Below are 24,447 nucleotides of genomic sequence, written 5' to 3'. Positions count from 1 at the left end.
TTGGCTAGTCATGCTTGCTGAGATGAGCAGGCTGGAGGAAGCTGAGAGGCTGGAGGGCAGAACCGAGAGGAGCAGAGGTGTGAGATGGGCTCCCTCGCAGTGTGCAGCTTATATATGGGAAAAAAGGGCTGGGCTTGGTCCTGGGAGGTGAGCTTGCAGATTGGGAAGGGCAGGGCTTTACGAATAGTGAGCTCACCCCCAGCCTCTAGAAAGGCATTAAATACGAAGATTGCATTTTTGGCTTCCTTTAGTCATGGAGAAATCTTCTGCCTTCCAGCCTTGACTTGATCACGCACAATAAGCTGAATGTAAAGTCACTGAAGTCATGAGTTAGTCATGTTCTCACACAAAGGATACAAGGAGCTGATCTGTGGTAATTGTCCCTTCCTTCTGCTTATTCAGTCACTCCCTGTGTATCCCCTTCCCACACAGATTTCCCTCCTCCAGTACCACCCTTCCCATCTGGGTGGGACTCTCTCTGAGGACTTGGACACGTTTGCCCAATGGGCAGAGCAAGAAGTGGCCTGCCGTGCTTTTTCCACCAGTTTTAAACTAGTCCTTCTAGAGCTGTCCTTCCCTGGTGGCCTTAGCTTGGAGATTCAGAATATAACCCTTCCTTTGTAAGGCTAGAGGGATAGTGGGATTGAGATTTTACACTGTAAGAGCAGCATTTGCTCTGTGTCCTGTGTGATGAGCTGCGCACCTGACACTTTTGGGAGGAGCAGACTGCACTGGGTCACTCTGCCCAGACTTTGACTTTGACAAGGATTTTTTTATACATGCCTGCATTTTTATTTACTTTCTCATTGGGCTGATTCTCATTTAAATCTGTCTTTCTTGCCAAAATTCATAGATATCTTTCTCTCTGCAGGCTTGAAATCTTTATTTAAAACTTAAAGAATGTGTAGGACAAAAATCATCAAGGAATTCTCGGAATTTTTATTCCCACAGATTCTGACATATCTCAGGAGTCTAGAATGAGACAGTTTAGGGGTTGAACAGTGGTGCAATGATATGGTACAAGGCTCTGTGTGTTTGACCACATAGAGAGGTTCCTGGTTTGTATCCAGAGATCCCCCTGAGGGTGCCAGGCATGTGTATGCCCATGATCTGGGGCTTCTGGGGCTGGCTGGGGCTGTGGGAGTGGAGGGCGGTCACAGCGTGGGATTCTGGTGAGGGTGCTGTCTTTCTTGATCACCCACGGAAGAAATAAATACACTAAAAAAAAAACAAGAAGAAGAAGAATCAGAAAGTTTAATGGCGGTGTGTGTGGAAAGTTGAGGGTCATATAGAAACAGTGAATCATAAATATGTGTCCTTACAAGTGTGATGATGTCATAAGTAAATTCTGAATTTTTATTTCTAATCTCAGTGCTTAAAATCTCAAATCCCTTTACATCTTTCAGAGGTTTTGCAGGATGTAAAATGAGAGTAGTGCTTGGCTTAGTGAGAAATGAAGTTTGTTTTTACCAGTCCATGAGTTAAGTAGCTTGTATGAGGAGACTGAGAACAATTCCAGGCATGCTATTCTGTGAGAACATGTGCTTAAAGGTCACTCTGGTAGGAAAGACAAGCTCCCATATTGAGATAAGTCTTGATACTGTTTTAAGAGCAGTTCCTTCTTCAATATTTGGAGGGGGGGGGGCACACAGCATCCAGAAGGGCAGGGTGTGCCCTGTCCAGGTGAAATGCTAACTCAGCGTCTAGCAGGAAAGAGATGCCTTCTCAAGACAACGGAAGCAGCTCCCCTCCCTCCACCTGGTTGCACAATAGTTGACCAAGAATGTGCTTCCACCCAGTTCTGGGAAAGAAGTATTCCTTCTCATGGCAGGGCACTCTGATCTACTCTGCTCTCTTGAGATAGAGGCTTGAAGCCTGGCATGGACAATGCTAGAGTGAGTAGGGAAGACTGGCAAATCAGGTGGGACCAGCATGCATTTCTCTGATGTCCCACACCTATGTCCATGGCCAATGTCTATGGCTGCTTTTATACCAAAATGGCAGAGGTGAGTAGTTGCAACAGACGGTATGACTTGCAAAACCTAAACTATTCCTTTGTTCATTTAAACCAGGGAACCAGCAGTTAGCGTAATGGCTATGTCTCTGGACTCCCACGTAGTCGACCACGGTTCGCGTCCCAGACCTGGTGGCTTAAAACACGCCGGGTGCATGTGTGTGCGTGACCAAGATCCCAAGAGGAAAATGGAGGAGAAGGGATTGCGGCGTGACCATCCTCCCTGGGGGTGATTTCTCGCTTTCTGTCTCTATGTCTCTCTCTGTCTGGCGAGTGCACACGCCCTATAGCGAAAACCTCTCCAAAAAAAAAAAAAAAAAAAACAGTCCCTGGTTAAAAGCATAGGTTCAGGGGCCAGAAGGTAGTATGGAAGTAAAGGTGCTGGATCCCACATGGCTGATCGTGCTGTTCAAGTCCCAGATCCAGCAGCTTGAAAATCACACTGGATGTGTGTGCATGCATGCCCCAAATCCTGGGAGGAGAATGGAGAAGAAGGAATTGGAGCATGACTATCCAATCTAAGGGGTGATTTCTTACTCTGTTTCTCTGGCAAGTACACACACCCTATAGCAAAGAAATGGGGGAAAAGTTATAGACAAGAGCCTGAGTTCTGGAATCAAAGCACTCAGGCTCCTGTGTCCTTACACACATTACTTAACTCTTCTGTGCTTTACTTTTACACCAAGGCAAATGAACCAAATATGAACTTGACCACTTATGGGTGGTGTGGCTAGGAATAAATTGAGTGAAAATAGTACCTATCTCATAGCATTAAACATGATTAAATAATGTTAACATCTTAGCCCAGTGTTCTCAATGCAGATGAGCAAATATCAACACAAGGACGTATGAAGTTGTGGTGTAGGGGCCCACAAGAAGCATCAAGAACTGAGACACAGGTGCAGCATGAATGTATGTGTGAGCAGGGCAACTGTAAGGATGGTAAGAGAAGTGACACCCAATTGCAGGCCCATACCAGGTTAGGAAGGACCTAGGAACTGCACACAGAGGTTTGCCCTTGCTCCTAGGAGTCATGCACAGCCACAGGAGGCAGGAGAACATTAGCATCAGACCAATGATTGGCAAGCCAGAGCTCTGCCCTTAGGGATGCAGCACTTTGTCCAAGTGACTGGAAGGAAATGTGGTCAGAGAGAGGGCCTGTTGGAGTCCTTGAGGGGCGAGAGTGGCAGCAGACTGTCTTCTTTCCTCCGGAGTCAGCCCTCCCTTCACCCTCTGCCCCATCCCCTGTTGGTTCTCAGTTGTCCTCCAGGCTGTCTGCACAGGGACTAGCTGTGATCAACCAGCAAGGTAACCCCATCATTTCCCCTTGAAGTACTGATTTTATATTATTTTGAGGGGAGGAATGGATTCATTCCTGAATGAAGCATAGAATTTAATTGCAGCTGGGCCCCAACATTCAACTGTTTAGCCCATCAGAGGGAGTTTAGCTTCAGTGACTTCTCCAGTCTTAGGCTTGACATGTGTACCAGACAATTCCACCAATGTAAAATATCATGTTAGTTTTCTGACGCAAGTGTTTTTCCTATTGGTAGATGTTTACGACATTCTCTAATATATATATAACCTTTTAAAAATTCCCATTGCCAACGGTTGGGGAATGCTCTGGGAATGAACTCCAGTGGTGACCTTGATAGAGAATGAGGGCAGCCTGAGGGCTCTTGAGAGACCACAGAGGCTTTTAAGACAATGGAAGGGAAACGTTGGGAGTGACTCCCCTGCCCCGGCAGATCCATTTCTGATTCCATTCCTTCTTAGCCATGCCACCTGTAAAGGGTCAAGTTTGTACTTGGTCCCTCTGGCATGGTTTTCTGTGTCCTTCTTTGTCTGGTTGTGGGAGGTTCCCAGTATTCCCTAACCCGTGTCCGGACTGCTACCCTGGGCTGAGCTAGATTCTTTTCCAACTCTAGTGTTCAACATGTTACCCTCTGCTACTTGCTTCAGTGTCCAGGAGAGGGTTGTGTTCGTGGGCATTGGGGACCCTCTAGATGATTAGAGAATTTTCTTCTCAGGTGCAATATCCCCAGATGCCCTGGCTCATGGCCTGTGGTGGAGCCCAGGGGAGATCTGTTTTCCCAGAGGAGCCAGGAAGAGGAGCAGGCCATAATAAGATTAGAACAAAGGGTGATAGATCAGGCAACTATGTGAGAGAAACTGAAGCAAGCAGCATGAGTAACCTGGATGACAGCTGACTACTCCCCAGTGGGCTGCTGACCCCAGCCTCTTCTCTCTGCTGGGAGAGGCTCCTTTCAGTGGAGCTGTCTCTGGTTGCCCAGAATGCAGAATGTCTTTGTTCTAGGTCCAGGGGTTAACCTGCACTTCTTGTCTTGTTCCCAGCATGGAGGAAGGGCAAAAGGAGCCCTGAAGCCTGGACCCATGGAAAGTCTGCCTGAAGAGAGTTTACCTAGTCCTTCTGATTCCCTGGGAGGAGCCTGCAGATGAGAATAAGGGATAGGCTCCTGTCAACATTGTCAAAAGCTTAAGGCTAAGTGCTTAATCCGACAAACCACAACGCAGGATGATGCTATTCGGAGAGAATCCTCAGACCCAGTCCCATCCCTAGGGAGCAGCCACTGAAAGAGACACAGATGCAGTCACACCTGTAAAGACTGTACAGTAGCACCACCACTGGAGTGGAAAGTGCAGCCTTCTCTGATAACGTGCTGCAGATAGTATCGATGTTTTTAAAACTGTATGACTCTCCACACTCTATCATAGAGACTGAAAGATTAAAGAACATAAAAGCATTAAAACTTGTAATGGACACTAGAGAAAAAGGAGAAAGAGAGTGTGGGAGAGGAAGAGTGTAGGAAAGGAAATATGGGGAAAAAAGAGAGGTAAGACACTTGCGGGACACAGACATGGTTTATTATCTGTTGACGAGGATGTGTATAGTATTCTCACCTGGGCTGGACTGAGGTGTACGTCATGCTTGGTAAAGTCTCTTTACAATCTAAATGATGTATAGAATTTGAATGTATGAATAAGAAAGAAAGAAAGAAAAAAAGAAAGAGAGAGAAAGACAATCCTCTTCTCTCTGCTGGGAGAGGCTCCTTTCAGTGGAGCTGTCTCTGGTTGCCCAGAATGCAGAATGTCTTTGTTCTAGGTCCAGGGGTTAACCTGCACTTCTTGTCTTGTTCCCAGCATGGAGGAAGGGCAAAAGGAGCCCTGAAGCCTGGACCCATGGAAAGTCTGCCTGAAGAGAGTTTACCTAGTCCTTCTGATTCCCTGGGAGGAGCCTGCAGATGAGAATAAGGGATAGGCTCCTGTCAACATTGTCAAAAGCTTAAGGCTAAGTGCTTAATCCGACAAACCACAACGCAGGATGATGCTATTCGGAGAGAATCCTCAGACCCAGTCCCATCCCTAGGGAGCAGCCACTGAAAGAGACACAGATGCAGTCACACCTGTAAAGACTGTACAGTAGCACCACCACTGGAGTGGAAAGTGCAGCCTTCTCTGATAACGTGCTGCAGATAGTATCGATGTTTTTAAAACTGTATGACTCTCCACACTCTATCATAGAGACTGAAAGATTAAAGAACATAAAAGCATTAAAACTTGTAATGGACACTAGAGAAAAAGGAGAAAGAGAGTGTGGGAGAGGAAGAGTGTAGGAAAGGAAATATGGGGAAAAAAGAGAGGTAAGACACTTGCGGGACACAGACATGGTTTATTATCTGTTGACGAGGATGTGTATAGTATTCTCACCTGGGCTGGACTGAGGTGTACGTCATGCTTGGTAAAGTCTCTTTACAATCTAAATGATGTATAGAATTTGAATGTATGAATAAGAAAGAAAGAAAGAAAAAAAGAAAGAGAGAGAAAGACAATAGTAATAATAAATAAAATTAAATAAAAATTCTTTAAAAAAATAAAATTGTATGACTAAGCTGTTTATGAACATGTAATATGCACTGAACTATAGAGCTTCTCTTACATTTCTCAAATTTTGCACAACCAATCCACTCGTGTTTCACAGAGACTGGATTGTATATCCAGACATGATCCCTGAAAAACTATCTCAGCAGGTGACAGATGTCTCTGACAATTTCTCCATTTTCTATAGAAGGGGAGTTGATTGTGGAGACCAGAGGTCACTAAAGGAACATTTTCCATAGTGCTTGACAAAGTGCTTGGCTCCAAGCCTTGACTTGACTTGCCTCTGGCACTATGGTTGCACACCTACAGATGTCTAACCATGTGACTTTTCCCAGTGGGGATATTCAAGAGCCTCCTTTTCACAGACTTGAGGGGAAGAAGAGAAGAATTATGGCTGGGGATTCAATCAGTAGTATGTAACCAAGAGACTGGGAGGAATTAGGGTACGATTGTTGTTGCATGCCCTGTGCCATGAGGCACTTGATATGAGTATTTGCACAATTACAGAAATAACTTATTTTTCCCTTATAAATTGACTTGGCATATGTTTATATAAAACTTAATTACTGAGTATTACATCTTAAGTGTTCAATTCTCTTTGACTCACTGTACATACTGATATTGGGTGGGTAGGTGCACTTGAATGATAAAGTCATCGATAAGTACATTTTTAATTGGACTAGGAACAGACAGCCATATTTGGAAGAAAGAGACAACCTTGATTTTCCTAACTGATGTAGGGGAACTAGTTGGAGGAGGAGGGCCAATATGTATTTTATATATGAGGCAAGAAACTATGTTGGAGGTACAAAGAAGTGCTCTAGAGAAGTTGTGAAGGGGGAAAGGGATGAGCTGAACAGTAGGACTGGCTACAGCATGCCAGGGAGGAGCAGGGCCAAAGGGCACAGGTGAGTGGACAAGGGTTCAGATTCTTCTGCAGTCCTGTGTCAGAGGACCTCAATAAAAACAGTGGTTGAAGAACTCCAAAAGGGCCAATAAAATATCTCCAAGAGTCACCAAAGGACTGGTTTTGTTTTTTCTTCTTCAGATCCCCACCTCCCTTCTTCCCATCTCCACGCTGAGTTTGTTTTCTACTTCCTCACTTCTGAAGGGCCCACCTCTTTATACTGTGTGACTATTTAAAAAAAAGATGTAGTTGGAGGGAAAATACTTCCGAGAATTCCTCAATGATATATACAGGTTCCTGGCTTATATAATGTAAGTGATGTGATGTGGCTAGTCCTATGGAATGAGGTTTTGCTATATCTGCTTTCTGGTTAAACTCTTTATTTCAGCAAATGGGAAGTATTTGATTAATTATGATGTAATGGGTAAGTCCCCAAAGTTAGAATGATTTGGAGTAATTCATAAGCAGCAAAATTCATCTCAAAATCATCTAACTCTTAGCATACTAATTCCCTAGAGAGAAAACAAGCCTCTAACTGTCTCCTCAGAGATTTCTTGGCATTTAGTGGCTACTTCTATCTGTTAATCCTTCATAATCTCATTTTAAGCCTAGGGTTGGGATTAGTGACAGATCATTGATACTCTGGCACAAATCTGTAGAACTAATGATGGAAGTGAAGCTTCAAAGATGATCTGATAAATATAACTTCCTTCCCCTTTTCCTCTGCCCTTCCCTTAGTCACTGAGGGAGATAGCCTGGATTTTTCTGGATAGACACAAAACACACAACATGGCTAGGGAAGTTTGGACCTTCTGGCAGGAGTTGTTGACTGGCTAATCTAAACTCCATTCCTAATACACTTCTTTCTCATCTCCACTACAGAAACTGAAATAGTGAAATATTCTTTTTAAAAAACTGTTAAAAAGGTTTTTATTAAACTTTAATTTACATACAGGGAAATGAACAGATTTTAAAAGTAGAGTTCTATCTCTTTTTTAAAACTAAATACATTTTAATGAAAAACAAAATACTTTTCAGAAGACAGAAATATTTCATCTTTTTCAACAAATTAGAACTTGCTTTATCCTAGTAGCACAGTTTGTTATGCATGCACAGGTACTTAGCATTTGTTTCACAAAGCGTTCATTAAACTGGGATCTCAGTGCAGGAGGCGAGAGCGCATCGTTGCAGGAGACATCAGAAAGCTACCCTTCTGGATAAATGGGCATTGAGAAGCTCAACATTGTTCTAACTCTATTTTATGACTTATCATTCCAAATTATTCTCTATCATAATCTTTCATTTCAGGGGAGAGAATCATTAATATAAGTGCAGCTGCAGTAAGTGTTCCTGACTTTCCAGACGCGCTCAGAGTGTCTATGGAGGCCAATGTGATCAGGCCTTTGTCCGGACTGAAGGTGAGGCTGGTGATGTTGTCTGTGTAGCCTCCCAGTTCTTTGTAAAGCGTCCCAGAGGCCAAGTCCCACAGATTCAACCGCTTGTACTCACTGGCCGATGCCAAATACTGTTGGGGGAAAAGGCAAGGGCAAGCTCAGGGCCACAGTGGCCAGTAAAGACCCTCACTGAGTTCCCCTGCTGGGCGCTCCACAGCCAGACAGTCTTGACAGTTGAGCCAGGGGCTAAGTAGTTTGTGTTAGGGTGGAACTTGACACAGTCCACATCTGCCAGGGGGCCTGCATGTATCCTCGACGGGTATGTCCAATCAAATGATCACAGCCTGGCGGTGCAGGAAATGCTGGCAAAGTACAGGCTTCAGGGGTCGATGTCCAGGTCCCACACCAGGTAGGCATGCCCTTGGTATAATACACTGTTGGTGCAGCTGCCCAGGTCCCAGCACCTGATGGACATGTCTTCTGAACAACAGAGCAACCCTGAGCTGTCTGTGACCCTCGTGCTATACACCAGGCCACAGTGGCAACGCAGGATCTTTTTATTTTTTTTGGAGAGGTTTTCGCTATAGGGCGCATGCACTTGCCAGAAAGACAGAGAGACAGAAAGCAAGAAATCACCCCCCAGGGGGTATGGCCACACCGCAATCCCTTCTCCTCCATTCTCCTCTCGGGATCTTGGGCACACACGCACAAGTGCCCAGAGTGAGTTTAAGCCACCGGGTCCAGGACTCAAACTGCAGTTGACTATATGGGAGTGCAGCGACATAGCCATTATGCTAAATGCTGGGACAATGCAGGATCTTCATCTCTGTGCCCACATTCTCATCCTCCCCCTCCTCCTCTCCCTCCTCCAGAATATCACAAGCCAAGTGGATGTGGAACACATCTACTTGAAGTGGCTCAGACTTCAACCTCTCCAAAGCTTTTTTTTTTTTTTAGAGGTTTTTGCTATAGAGTGCGTGCACTCACCAGAAAGAAAGAGACAGAGAGATAGAAAGGGAGAAATCACCCCCCCAGGGGGGATGGCCACACCTAAATCACCCCCCAGAGGATATGGCCACGCCTCAATCACCTCTCCTCCATTCTCCTCTCAGGATCTTGGGCATGCACGCACACACGCCTGCCATGAGTTTAAGTCACCCGGTCTGGGACTTGAACCATGGTCGACTACATGGGAGTCTAGTGACATAGCCATTACGCCAACTGCTGGTCCCAAAACAGACTATTTTAATAGTGATTTTAGGCTTAGCAAAATTGGGCAGAAAGTAGAGTTCCCACATACCCCCTACTCCCACACATGCACAGCCTCCCCAAGTAGAAACATCCTCCTCCAGAATTGTTTATTATAGTCGATAAATCTACATTGACACATCACTATTACTCCAAGCCCATAGCTTATATTAGGGTTCATTCTTGATTTTGTTTATTCTATGGGTCTTGAAAAATGTATACTGATGAGTATCCACCATTAGAGTGTCGCACAGTTTCACTGCCCTCCAATTTCTGTGCTCTGCCTATTCGTCCTTCTCTACTAACTCTTGGCAGCCACTGATCTTTTTACTTCATAATTTTGCCTTTTCCAGGATGTCATAAAGTCAGAATTATACAGTATGTAGCTTTTTCAGATTGGCTTCTTTCACCTTGTAACTTAGATTTCTTCCATGACTTTTCATGGGTTAATAGCTCATTTCTCTTTAGTTCTGAATAGTATTCCTTTGTCTTGATGTGCTACAGTTTGTTTATATCCATTCACTCGCTGAAAGATGTCTTGGTTAGTTCCATCTTTGACAATTAGGAATAAAGCTAATGTAAACATCTGTGTTTGGGTTCATGTGTGGGCATACATTTTTAACTTACTGGGTAAATACCAAGATGCATGATTGCTGGATTATATGATAAGAGTAGGTTTAGTTTTGTAACAAACTACCATCTTTCTTCCAAAGAGGTTGTATTATATTGCATTCACACCAGCAATGAATCAACCCATCAAAAAGCTATCAAAAGATAATAAATTAAAAAGCCTCAAAACAAGTTTGTTTAGAGACTTTATTTTGAAGTGCTGTTGCTAAATGGAAAAATAGCACATAACAACAGGTGACACGGATTTGTATGGAGGTGAGTCTGCCTGGGAGGAGTACTCATTCCATGATAAGATACAAAAATAAGAGCCAGTAGATGGCATAATGGTTTCATCACTGGACTCCCATGTAGTGGACTATGTGGCTTAAACTCATGTCGGACATGTGTGGATGCGTTCCTAAAATCAAGAGAGGAGAATGGAGAAGAGATTGTGGCATGGCCATGCCCCCTGGGGAATGATTTCTCGCTTTCTATCTCTCTGATAAAAATCTCTCTCAAACAAAAAGGTAATAAAAATAATTTAAGTTTAGATTTTTATGCAAGTTTTGATAAGCAAAAACAAATGTTAAAAGTTGGTTCAAATCAACTCAGGTATCAATGTCAGGGTTGCCATTTGATTTTTAGACAGAAACAGACTCCCTATTTTTTAGGTCATGTTTACACAAGCTTATTCTGCTAGGTTGTTGGAAAAGTCATGTTGCACTTCTGCATAGAAAAACAGAAAAAATACGTCATGACTTTTCCAACAACCCAATAGAATCTGGCTATTTAGATATTCTTATCTATAGGTAAGATCAAAGCACTGGCAGGTTTAGTTGTCTGGTGAGGATTGAATCTTCCAGAGGAGAAAAATAATGAATTCTCATATAGAGAAGAGGGCAAAGAGTGAACTAATTAAAGGCTCAGAGAAGCCTCTTTTATAAGGGCCTACATCCCATCCTTGAGGGAGAAGCCCTCATGGCCTAATCACTTCTTAAAGGCTTCACCTCTTAATATTATCATATTGGCAACACCTGAATTTTGGATGGGACACATTCAAACCATAATATTTTCATACTGATTTTAGAGTAGATTTATTATTGCCCACAAAACACCTGTAAAACTTGATTAAATTTATACTGAATTCATGGTTCAATTGGGAGAAACTTCCATGTTTACGGTATTAAGTTTTTATAACTATCTATGCACACAATTCAGAAGTGCTCATATTGTTTCATCAAGCTCTTCTGGCAGTGATTCTGACAAGAAGTTGAAGAGGAAAAAGCAAGTTGCTCCAGAAAAACCTGTGAAGAAGTAAAAAGCTGGTGAAACTTCGAGAGCTCTGTCCTCTTCCAAACAGAGCAGCAGCAGCAGAGATGATAGCATGTTTCAAACTGGGGGGAACCAGCAGTTAGCATAATGGCTATGTCGCTGGACTCCCATGTAGTCGACTGCGGTTCGTGTCCCGGACCCGGTGGCTTAAAACTCACGCCGGGCGCGTGTGCGTGCGTGCCCAAGATCCCGAGAGGAGAATGGAGGAGAAGGGATTGTGGCGTGACCATCCCCCCGGGGGGTGATTTCTCGCTTTCTGTCTCTATGTCTCTGTCTGTCTGTCTGGCGAGCGCACATGCCCTACAGTGAAAATCTCTCCAAAAAAAAAAAAAAGAAAAAAGAAATTGGGAAAATGAGCTATGTCAGCATCCGGGATTTTAAAGGGAAAGTTCTCATTGATATTAGGGAATGTTGGATGGATCCAGAAGGTGAAATGAAACCAGGAAGAAAAGGTATTTCTTTAAATCCGGAGTAATGGAACTAGCTGAAGGAACAGATTTCTGACATTGATGATGCAGTAAGAAAACTGTAACATCCAAGCCATATAAAACCTGTACTGTTCTAGTTGTTTTAATCTGTCTTTTCACATTGGCTTTTATTTTCTAAACGTTGTTTTCCAAGCTCTTGTGTATTTGGAGTGCAGAACAATTTGTAAGATGAATACTTTTTTTAATGTGCTTTATTAAAAATGTTCTGAGCAAATCTGTCAACTTTATTAAGGAGGATTGCTCTGTGCCCAGTACCTAGTATGAAATAAAATCAAGTAATACAAAAAATTAAAAAAATCAATAAAGATGGTATATACCACTACTTCCTAGTGTGGAAGGCCACATATTAGATCTTACACATGAACAACTGTTCATTCATTTTGTTCCCTTACCCTTACATGGCTGTCTGCTTCTATAAACCTGCTTGCTCCTCCCATGAGAAAATAGCTTATGTTAGCCGTACAGAAAACCGCATCCAGGACGCCATCCTGTACCTGTTACTGTCTTTGCTAACTAGCCCGAAACCCTTTTGTCTAGCAATGTAATTGCTTGCATGAAAATCCCACTCCCCTAAAAAATAATTAACTTGCTTGACTCAGCTTCTGTAACTGCTTGCATAGAAAACCCTGGTAACTGACCCCCTATGAAAAGACTACTCAAACTTCGGTCGGGGCCTCAGCCCCCGAGCCTCAGGCTGTAGTCGCTGGCTATCTAATAAAGAATCCCTTTAAACATAATCTGGCTTTGGTGGTTGTTCACTCGGTGGAACTCTACAACATTAGGTCTTCTTTAATATTTTCAATAAGAGTTTATAGTTTGCTGTGTATAAACCTTGCATATTTTTGTATTAGAAATTTTAAATGCTACTAGAAATACTGTCTTTTAAATTTCATTTTCTAATTGTTGCTTGAGAGTATATAGTCATACAACTGATTTTTATGTATTGATTTTCTGATGACCTTGATAAATCGCTTATTAATTCAAATACTTTGTAAATTCTTTTCATTTTCTACATACAAATAATGCCACATGTGAGTACCTGAAACTTGTCTATTTTCTTTCTAAGATGTTTACTTCTTTGTTTACCTTACTATACTAGCTATAATCTCTAGTATAATGTTGAATTATTGTGGTGATCATGGTTATCTTTATCTCCCTCCTGATTCCAATAGAAAAGTTTCAATTATTCATTATTAACTATAACCTTTGTCGTCTGCACGTGTATGTGTGTGATCATTTGATTTCTCTCTTTATTTGGTCAATTATTCTTTTATAGTATATAATTGATCACTCCCCCTTCACCCCCCGAGGGCATGTATGCTTGCTAAGAGAGATAAAGAGGCATAGAAAAAAATACCTCTCCATAGGGCATGGCTACACCACACTCTCCTCCATTTTTCCATTCTGCCAGGATTTGGGGCACACACCCACACACATACACCCAACATGTTTTCAAATCACTGAGTCTGGGATTCCAACTATGTGATTGGCCATGTGGAATCTAGCTTCCTTCAACTACCAGGCCATGGAGCCAGCCCTGATTTTTTTAAATGTTAAACCATCCTTAGTATAATGATATTTGACTGCTGACAACTTATAATGTCCATGCCTCCCTCTTCCTCTTCTGCTCATATCTGGGAAAATGGATATGAAAACACAAGTGCCCCTTCCTTTGGCACTAGTGAGAACTTCAAACCATATGTAGGCCCCATAAATAGCTACCATTAAAAAAAAATGACACCTTCACTTGTACCCACATAAGCCATCCCAGTCCTACCCATAACCACCATAAGTAAAAACTAATGCCATTCCCTTCCCTTGTCCAACCAACTTGGGAAGCCTGCCCTGTTCTCCTCAGGCAGGTTTAATATTTGAGTAATATATATATATATTCTTACCTTCTTGTGGAAGGTGTTTGTTGGGGGAAGGGGTGTCATCAGTCTCAATAGCTGAACCAAATTTTTAGTGGAAGTTCATCTTGTCTAAGTATGATGGTTACCACAATTGACACTGTAAGCAAGATGTCCAGAGGATGACCACAACCACCACAGTCTTTATTTTTCTTGCTTTGGTTTGCAATCTGGCTCTGTTGTCTGCTTGTGAGTAGGGATTGCTCTGGGCTGGTTAGTGGGCTTTTGGAGCTGTGTTGTTAACTTCTAACTTTAAGCTGTGTTGTTTTGCTGAGTTATACTGAGCCTCCATCTTTAATTTAGCTGACTGAAACCAGAAGTTTCAATATTTGACATTTAGAGACAAGAGTATGGGATTGAAGTCCTCCTTAAAGTGGCCCTGGGTCATGCGTCTCAGCCCAGACTTACATGAGTATCTCATACTGAATTGCATTTCTTGCAGGACTGATGCTAAGCTCAGGGAAATTACTATTGCCCTGTGACTATTGGTTGTGTGTCTCAAGCAGTTGCTGGCTCTCATTCTGTGGAGTGTTTAGGGGAAATATTGATAACATGTGCAATATGTGGTCCCATTGGGAAGTTGCCTATGTGGAGGAAGAGCAATTACTATGTGGTGTGTTGAGGGGACACTCCCCAAAGCAGATGGCCTACTAGGATCTTGACTGCTGCTACTGCTTGTGTCTCTGCCACAAAACAAAACAAAACAAAACAAAAAAGATAAAAAATTCTTTTTTTTTTTTTTTGAGAGGTTTTTGCTACAGGGCACATGCGCTCGCCAGACAGACAGAGAGAGACATAGAGAAAGAATGTGAGAAATCACCCCCCAGATGGGGATGGCCATGCCGCAATCCCTTCTCCTCCATTCTCCTCTCAGGATCTTGGGCACGCACGCACATGCACCCAGCATGAGTTTTAAGCCACCGGGTCCGGGACGCGAACCGCGGTCGACTACGTGGGAGTCCAGCGACATAGCCATTACGCTAACTGTTGGTTCCCAAGACAAAAAATTCTGTACTCTGTATTGTAGAGAAAAAAACAACAGGAGCAAAATCCTCTATCAATGGCATAGATAGCACAACAAAGGGTTAATTGATCTACTCATCTGTCTAACCCTGATGATTCTCATTTTAGGTTACTTAGAGGAAGACATTTATGAATATGAACAGATTAGAGAGAATTCCTTTCCTCTATACATATCCAGAAACTATAAGAAAGAAAGAATTAAGAAGAAAGGGAAGAAAGAAAGAAGGGAGAAAACTTTCCAAAGAAAAGGAAGAAAGAAGGAAATGTGGAGACAGAGAGAAGAAATGAAAATGTAAAAACAGAAACCCATAATTTGATACATTTAGAAATTCCAAAATTTACTAAAATTATTTATACATCAAAATATATAAAAAGTGGTGTACACTGGCTTTCTACAATAGGGATCCCTAACTCTTAGGCCACAGACTGGTGCTGGTTTATGACCTGTTGGGGCCAAGTCATGGACCAAGTTCCCTGGCCACCCAGCAGAGGTGGGTGGCAGATGAGAAAGCGAGGCTTCATCTGTGTTTGCAGCCACTCCCCATCTCTTGCATTGTAGCCTGGGTTCTGCCTCTATCAAATCAATGGCAATAATGGAGCCTTATGGGGGCACGATCATATTTCTGTGTGATTGTTTCATCGTATATTACAATGTGGTAGTGATAGAAATAGGGTGCACTGTGGATGTGGTGTGCTTGGGTCATATCAGGACCAACCTCCAGCCTCTGTCTGTGGAAGGATTGTCTTTGACAATGCCTATCTCCAGTGCTGGGAAAGTTGGGGACCATTGCTCTACAACAAAGATTCTGACTTTACTTTCACATCTGTTAAATACATACCATATGACAAACCTTCATGATGTTACTTTATATTGGAGCTTGACTTACACTTATACCTGGGGATCCTACTAAATTTAAACAAGATGCCCCTGAAATTTGAACCCAAAGTAGAGAAAACAGGTGTGCCTCACTTTAATCATCAGTACCACTGACTTGCTTAGATTCCCTAAAATATGGTCATAGCATCCCCTAAAATATCCCACAGTGGGCATATACTGTCTGACTCAATGAGTAATAAATTAAAATTAAAATAAGTCCTTGGCACTTACAAGTTGACTTACAAAATAGGACCCATGGACCTTTGCTTCCAGTTAAAATAGTTGCACACTACAATGTAAACTAACACAGAGCCTTCCAAGAGTGAGACCCATTATTCAGGATCTGTTTAGAAAAAGTGTTATTACAACCACTGCTTCTCTATTCAACAGCTCAGTATGGCTAAATTTAGAAAGAATGAATGGTGGGACCAGCAGATGGTGTAATGGTTATGTAACTGGATTCCCACATAGTCGACCACAGTTTAAGTCCCAGATCTGGAGGCTTAAAACTCATGCCTGGCACGTGTGCATGCATGCCCAAAATCCCAAGAGGAGAATGGAGAAGATGGGATTTTGGTGTGGCCATCCCCCAGGAGGTGATTTCTTGCTTTCTGTCTCTCTATCTCTTTCTGTGTCTCCAGCAAGCACATGTACCCTATAGCAAATATCTCTCTCTAAAAAAAAAAAAAAAAAAGGAAAAATGAATGAATGAATGATGCCCCCTGATGGATTATTACCTTAATATCATGGTCACACCTACTAAGGCTCCATATTAAATATTATTAAAATTACTGATTTATCCAATCAGCAGCTGATATTTTCCTCTTACAGATTTACATAACTATAATATTCTGTTCAGTACCCATTCCTACAACCTCTAAGTCATAGCTTGCCTTCACCTCCAAAGATATTCATGGAGTACCTCAATTGCCTTGCTGTTGCATACAGTTTTTGCAAGCAAAGTCTTAAATGTATATGACTGCCTCTTGAAGTGCAGATATGGTTTATATCGATGAATCCTCCTCTGAAGAGATCGATTTGACACTTTCATTCAAGACATAAAGTACTCACAAAGGAGCTCACAAGAGACTATGTCCTTGCCTCACAGCTAGTGCAAGGTCCTACCCCTTCAGTATTTTTGGAATTATTTGATGAAACAATGGCTACTCTATTCCTGACATTGGGAAAAAAAAAAAAAAAAAAAAAAAACAAACAAAAAAAAACCCTTTTTTTAAAAAAAGAAGATCTAAATGAAAGACGAGATGATACCATAATAAGGAAATGCAAAGAGTCAATGCAGAATTTTTGAAATAGAAGATAAAGAGTTGAAGAGGAAAAACTAATGATCTCAAATGCAGAGTTATAGGCTACTTCTACAAAACTAGATGTTGAAGGGACAAGGAAATAATGAGTACAAAAATGAAGTTTCCTTCAAAAAAGAAGTGAAGGAGATCGGGCTAATAAAATGCCTTGTTGGGGCCAGACTGGCCATGATTTAATTTTCAATGAAAATACAGCTTTAAATATAACAAAGATGGAGAAGGACTCACCTGTAGCAAGGAGAAGCATAATGACAGTTGTCAACCAGTGGGGGAAGGGAAAAGAGGAAGAAAAAACTCAGTCAAATTGCATATGAGGAAAGAATATAAATTAGGAACAATAAGTATAATGAACCAAAAGAATGGAAAGAGCAAAAGAAGTAAAATTAAGATAAAAAAATGGCTCCCTTTTCCCTTAAATTGGGAAAAAAAAAAAAAAAACAGCTAGTAACCCTCTCAGCATTCATTATGTTAGAATAGACACAACGTCTTTTAGGTCTATCTATGTTCTGAAGGCAGCATATTAAATTACAAAGTTTACTTAAGCCCATTTATGTTGTTACTTGCAAATGATCCACCTTTAATGGTGAGCCTCTAAAATCTCTCCACAGTGCAATGCATTGGACACTTCCATTAGTATTCTCCAAAAGACTTCTTCACTATAGACGCTTATTAACCTCCTTTTACGCCTCTTAGATTCTCTAAACCACCTATGAAGGTAACTGTCCTTTCAAAATCATCTCATTCTCCCTATCAATCATCAAAAGAACCAATCATATGTGGATAGGCCAACCTTCACGACATTTCTAGGCTGGTTGTAGACCAGGAAAAAATAATTCTGCACAACGCCTTATATTATAAAAGCATTTTATTGAACACACTCTGGAAGTAGTCAGAATCAGAACAAAATTTGGATTGGGATGGGAATTCTATTTTGTTGGTTTAGATACTGGAAAACTTCAGATTCTTGTATCATCAAAGACCATGCTATAGGGACCTAAGTCTTATTTGAAGCACAATATAGAATTGTGACAATGGGGGACAAGAGATTTGGAATCATACCCTCTTGTGGTTCTGCAATAGGCTTGATCTAGACTATTCTCCAGAAAAAGAGAAAACTTAGATTGGGCAACTGCCTGGACAAGACAGTCTCCATGGGCCAGGTTGCTCCACGTGGGATGCAGTGATCTGCAGGAGGCTCTTAGCTCTTGATGCTTTTCCGGGAGGAGGAGGTGGTGGAGACAAATTTGACACTGGAGCTGCTGCCCCCACCACTGCCAAATCCCACTCCCATGCCTCGGCCACTGCTTGAACTAAAGCCGGAGCCCCCCACACTGAGCCCACCGCCTAGGCCAACACCCCCACTGCTGCTGGAGTAGTAGCTGCCGCCACTGCACCACCGAGGCCGCCACCGAGGCCGCCGCCGAGGCCACCGCCAAGGCCACCACCGAGGCCACCGCCGAGGCCGCCGCCGAAGCCACTGCCACCACCATAGCCAGAGGAGACGCTGCTTGTCACAACAGCTGCAGGGAAAAGAGAGAGAACTGGGTGAGACCAGTCTGTCATGTTGATCTTAACATCGCCAACTTATTTGCTCCAGCTGCTGGTAGAGCTCTCATATGCCTGGCCCTTTTACAGAATATCAATTGAGGCCCAGAAGAACTAAGTCATTAGTCTACACCCTAAAAAACGTTGGTGTATGTAGAGGCAAGGTGTGATGCTAGGTAGTCAGGGGGTAGGGGCAAGGCAAGAGACGGGATCTGAGATGTATAGGTTCCAAGGCCTGTTCTTTAAGACATGAGGAGTGAGCACATTGCTTCATGTCCCACACTATATTCTTTCCTCCCCTTTATATGCTTCTCGCTAAGTGCATTTATTAACCATATACTGGGATGGGAAATGTTTGGTATCTGAAAACAGTAGATCTCTGGATTGGCACCAAGTCCCCCATATCATCATTGCTAATGTCTGTTCAAAGTTACTTACAGATGTTGACTGGTCCAACTCCTTCTCCACTCAGTCTGAAAAGAAAAAAGTTGAAATGAGGGTTTAAAAACTCTCTAAAAAAATAGCATTAATCTATGTGTATAACTCCTATAGTCATGATTACAACTAATTCCCTAAGCTAGGAGTCTACATGCCAAAAAACCTGCTCAGATGAAAGAAAAAGAGAGCTTTCTGGAGGGACTCGCCGATGCAGAGGACTTGACCTAGAAACAGGCTGCCACTTCCAGGAAGACTGTAATTTACACTCTCTTTCTCCTTCTACACGAAAAGCATGAGTCAGAATATATGAGAAATATGAATATGTATGAAGCAGTTTGTGCCCAGCAGAGCTTATGTTCTGTGAGAGGACTTGATAGAAGTTTCTCGAACAGAAGGTAGGCAGCAGACAGTGTCAGAAGGTTGAAGGAAATGAAGTAGTTTGAGGATCAAGAGGCAGTCGAGTTTAACTCAGCTGCCGTAATGAAAAATTTCCTGAGGAAAGAGATACTTGAGTACTAGACAAGGGTGAAAATGGGGGTGACATGGATACTGAGGTGAGACAAGAACATGAGCAAAATCAGAAAAGAGACCATGTTCGGACACCTTGGTTGAGTTGTTTTTGCTTGGAGAAAAGGCGGCATGCAAGAACACACGTGATGAGGAACAAGGTCACAAAAGTGAGTAGGGGCTAACTGTATGCCCACATGTAAGACTGAAATTGAACTGATGCACAAGAGAAGCTCCACTTTGTCAAAGGAGAGGCCATTCTGGGCTCACAATGGTAGCCCACCTGCACTCCTCGCCCTCTAGCAGCTTGCGGTAGGTGGCGATCTCCACGTCCAGGGCCAGCTTGGTGTTCATCAGCTCCTGGTACTCCCTCAGCAGCCGGGCCATGTCTTGCTTGGCCTTCTGCAGGGCCTCCTCCAGCTCTGCCAACTTGTTCCGGGCATCCTTGATGGCCAGCTCTCCACGTTGCTCGGCATCGGCGATGGCATTCTGCAGATTGGCGCACTATAGAGGGAAAGAAAGAACGGGGACACTTTGGTAGCTGATCTGTGCCTGCAGCATCTCTGAGATTCTGCATCAGGCAAACCAGACTATCCAGAGCCCTGAAGAGAACCTGGTACTTTTGTTCTGGTCATCACTGATGGTGGAACATTGAACAAGCTGGTACTTGTTCCAGCTGTGTGTGTGTGTGTGTGTGTGTGTGTGTGTGTGTGTGTGTTGTGTGTGTGTTGTGTGTGTGTGTGTGTGTGTGTGTGTGTGTGTGTAGCAAAGATAAAAAAAAGAAAACAACAAAGTAAGTCTCCCATTCAGATCTCAGGCCCCTCCCTTGCCCTCTTCCAACCTCACCCTACCTGCTTCTTGACATTGTCGATCTCGGCTCTCAGCCTCTGGATCATCCGGTTCATCTCAGAGATCTCATGCTTGGTGTTGCGGAGGTCATCTCCATGCCGGCCAGCTGTCTGCTGCAGCTCCTCATACTGATGTAAAAAAGAGAAAAGGTTCCATTTACGTGTATATGGAAAGCACTGGCAGCAAGCCACCAAAAGGTAGCAAGTTGTGTAGTTATCTAGGATCTGGGGCCGGTTCAGTCTGTTTCGAGGTAGAGCTGGTCTTAGATAATGTCCTCTTCAGTGCCTTTGCTCTCCTAGAGACACTGCTGTGAGGTTCAGACTGGCATTCTTTTTCACGTACTTGGGTTTATACCGACAATGTATGCATGGCTGTTTCTAAATCTCACTCTGAGAGGCCTAGTCCTTTTCAGTAGAGTACCTCCTTAGCATAGTCGTGGCCTGGAATCCTAGACATCTTCCCATTCCCTTGCTCAGGAGACATTGGCCAGAGCACCCACCTTGGTCTGGTACCAGGACTCGGCTTCAGTCCGGCTACGGTTGGCGATCTCCTCATACTGGGCCTTCACCTCAGAGATGATGCTGTCCAGGTCTAGGTTGCGGTTGTTGTCCATGGAGAGGACCACAGACGTGTCAGAGACATGTGTCTGCATCTGGGACAGCTCCTGCAGGGAGATTTGAAGTCATTCACCCAATTCTGTGCTAGTTAACATCAGTTCAAACCTTCCACTCATTATGGTATGTCAACTTGAGAAAAAAGATAAACACCCACACAAAAGATGTATCTAAGTTTCTTACTGCATCAAAGAACATCTTCATGAAGTTGATCTCATCCAACAGTGCATCGACCTTGGCCTCTAGCTCCACCTTGCTCATGTAGGCAGCATCCACATCCTAGGGAAATAGGGATGGTTGGGGCCGAAGACTCCCACCCTGTCTTTAATGAACTCCTCCCGTAGGAAAGCACGGCCATAGGCTACAGGTTCTCTCCTACCCACACGCACCTTCTTCAACATCACAAACTCATTCTCGGCAGTGGTACGCTTGTTGATTTCCTCTTCATACCTGGCATTGAAAGAGATGGGAAGTGTTTGTCAGAGGATGAGTAACAAGCGGGCCTGTTTTCAAATTGAGAAGGAGCCGCTCACATCTCATAGGCAGAGAGTTGTGCTATTTCTCACCAGCTCCATAGCCAGCCAACTTTACTAGTGCTTTTTTCAGATTTCAGAGCCTTTTAAAACAACAATTGAAACCTAAAACCAGCAGCCCAGGTGCTGGTTCATAAGACTAAAAAAATTATTTGAGGCTCCAAATTGGGTTATGCCATCAGTTCCTGCTTTGAGAGGAATGTATCCAAAAGCCCATGCTGTGTTCTTAGACTATATTGGGGGGTGGGGGCAAGCTCCAAAAAACAAAGATCGCATTCCAGCATATTTTGCCAAGTCGTGCCAAGGGTGCAGAGCTTGTTGGCTGAGTGCCTTACAGAAGGGCCGAGTCTAGGGTTGGAACTGTCTAAACATGGATGGAAAAAAATTTTTTTCTAGTACTATAAATGTCCATGGAAAATAAGCTTCCAGCTTATGGGGAAGGCTTAAGTAGAAATCTGGTTCTGGTTGTGAAGCCCATCTGGTGCCAAGAAGACATTACCCACTTATGTCTCTACCCCACTCCCAGCTCACTTGTTCTTGAAGTCCTCTACAAGGTCCTGCATGTTCCTCAGCTCTGAGTCCAGGCGGCCTCTCTCCCCCAAGATGCCATCCAGCTGCCTCCTGAGGTTGTTGATGTACTGCTCGAATAATGGGTCCAGATTCTGCTTCACAGTCTTGGTGCCCTGCTCTTGGAGCAAGGTCCACTTGGTATCTAGGACCTTGTTCTGCTGTTCCAGGAACCGCACCTGGAGAGGAGCAGATAGAGAAACTTGAATTTTGTGTTTCAATGATCAAGTCCCTATTGTGTCTCCCATCTTAGGCTGTTCCCCTAAACTATTCCCCCGTGCAGTGCTGGCCTTGGACCTCAGGAGGAGAGGTCAAGAGTGAAGCCCTACTGTTACTCTTCTAAAGGAGACAGGACATGTAACCAGGCCACAGGTAGCACTAAGAATGGCTGGTCGGGGTGGCCAGCCAGTGCACTGGTGGCTCCAAAGGCACTCAGGCTATTGCTCAATGAATGCCTCTCTTTTGCTATACATTCAGTTGCATTGCTTGAGGCACAGAATTCATCTCGCCGTCCAAAAATGATCAAGCAACCCTTATGGGGCAACCTCTAAATGCAAAGAAATAAGACTCCCTTCCAAGCTGTCTAATTAAGAAAGCTACCACAAATACAGAATGCAGAAAGAAATGGAAACACCTAACACAAAACAATAAAAGTATTTGCACAAAGCCAAAAAATTCTTCCCACTGGCATTGGCATTTATTCCAGACTCATGGTAATTTTACACAAAGGATCTTGTCTCACCTTGTCAATGAAGGAGGCGAACTTGTTGTTGAGGGTCTTAATCTGCTCTCGCTCCTCTGTCCTCACCCGCTGGATGGTGGGGTCGATTTGCAGGTTCAGAGGAGTGAGGAGACTCTGGTTGACGGTGACCTCTTGGATGCCCCCAGGGGGGCACACAGGGAAGCTGCCGGTGCCCTCTGGGATCCCCCCGGGGGGGCACACGGGAAAGCCAGCTCCACCATAGCCACCACCAAAGCCAGCTCCGCCACCGAGCCCCAAGCCACCGGCTCCACCACCAAGCCCCAAGCCACCAGCTCCACCACCAAAACCAAATCCACTCCCGGCTCCACCTCCAAAGCCATAGCCTCCTCCAGCACCAGCACCAAATCGATTCCTGAAGCTGCCGCCACTAGTGCTCATGGAGATTTTCCTGGAGCCCCCTACGTTGTAGAGGCTCCGGCTGCCATAGCCACCTAGTCCACCGATACCCCCAAAGCTGATCCTGCTCAAGCCACCACCACCACCCCCAGACCGGGACACAGAGCTGAAACTGGTGCGGGACACAGATGGGGTGATGGCAGAGGCAGCGCTGAAGGAACGGCTGCCCCCACTCCGGAAGGAAACACTCGACTGGCGAGACATGATGGCTTGTTCCTGGTGGAGCAGAAGCACAGGTACTAGTGGGCTAGGAGAGAACAGAGCTCAGCAGGACGCGGCGGGTGGCTCTGTTACACAGGAACTGCAATGCCCCCTTTTATTCCCTCTAGAACTGGGCTGGGCGAGAGAGCTGTCGAGCTGTGAATGATTAAGTGGGCTGGGCATGCCTGGGGGGCAGCTCTGAGCTCACCCGTCACACCTGCACAGTGGTGTGGGGTGCAAACGCTTTCTTCCTGGCAGGTTCTGCTCAGTTAGAAATAACCTTGCCTTGCAGCATTGATGTCTTGGCAGCAAGTCGCCGACACTGCCAGCACGTCTCTCCACCATGGACACCAGAGGCTGTGAGCGGCTCAAGAACACCATGAATGAAGTGGCATTAGTCACAGCCGTTGTCCTAGGGATCTTTCCGGACCAGGGATATTACCCACTAGCCAGCACAGCATACACAGAGTATCTGCCCTTCCATCTTCAGGAAGCTGTCCATCCGCAGGGGGCAAAGCAGACCCCAAGCTAGCAGTGATCTGCTCTCTTACGCTTTTCAAGGCAGGGACTTTCTGCGGAGATTTCAGCTCTTAGGCTACTTGTGCCTCCTATCATAGGTTTGTGCCTTCTGTTGTAGGTATATGCAGAGAAGAAAATCGAACTCGTCCTTTACTGCAGAATTTTTTTCTTGGGGGAAGCACAGTAAACCCAGACCCACTGAGCAAATTTTGCTACAAGATTCCAGTCAGAGTCTCCCTTCAGCCTCAAGCTCCAGAAACAAGTGTGAGAAGCCTCAGTCCCTGCGATATACCACTTTGCTCTCTCAGGGTCAGAACTATCCTTCCACTACTTCCCTCAACTTGGCATTTTCTGGGTCATTCAACCTTTGCCTTGCTCTCTGGCCTGAGGAGGACTCTGTAGGGGCTTTGCCAACCAGAGAGCCCCTGCAATCCCTTACAGAAAAGTCCTGAGACTCAGCTGGCAGTCACGTCTCTCTTCAGGGAGGGCTC

General features: G+C 44.0%; 2 protein-coding genes across 2 annotated transcripts in view; both read right to left on the bottom strand.

Moving 5' to 3' along the window:
- The window catches only part of LOC102477202 (keratin, type II cytoskeletal 6A), a gene marked incomplete at its 3' end in the record, with an annotated part of 18,435 nt that extends 4,606 nt beyond the window's left edge, over positions 1-13,829 (bottom strand). The window contains exons 1-2 of the mRNA XM_006141611.1: positions 13,791-13,829; positions 8,177-8,346 (exon numbers count right to left, since the gene is read on the bottom strand). Of these exons, the coding sequence (XP_006141673.1) occupies positions 8,177-8,346; positions 13,791-13,829 (209 nt within the window). The remainder of the gene's footprint in view (positions 1-8,176; positions 8,347-13,790) is intronic.
- Positions 13,830-17,942: 4,113 nt separating this feature from the next.
- LOC102472186 (keratin, type II cytoskeletal 5) lies at positions 17,943-23,492 on the bottom strand. The gene is given in 10 exon segments (XM_006172100.3): positions 17,943-18,435; positions 18,438-18,544; positions 19,008-19,042; positions 19,798-20,018; positions 20,366-20,491; positions 20,863-21,027; positions 21,161-21,256; positions 21,367-21,427; positions 22,042-22,256; positions 22,820-23,492. Coding segments are annotated over 10 exon segments (1,860 nt in total). The 5' UTR covers positions 23,441-23,492; the 3' UTR covers positions 17,943-18,222.
- Positions 23,493-24,447: the final 955 nt, after the last annotated feature.

This window comes from Tupaia chinensis, unplaced genomic scaffold (assembly GCF_000334495.1).
Source record: "Tupaia chinensis unplaced genomic scaffold, TupChi_1.0 Scaffold000059_1, whole genome shotgun sequence".
NCBI classification, from domain to species: domain Eukaryota; kingdom Metazoa; phylum Chordata; class Mammalia; order Scandentia; family Tupaiidae; genus Tupaia; species Tupaia belangeri.
Note: the sequence above shows the minus strand (reverse complement) of the source record. Positions and strands in the feature narration are given on the sequence as shown.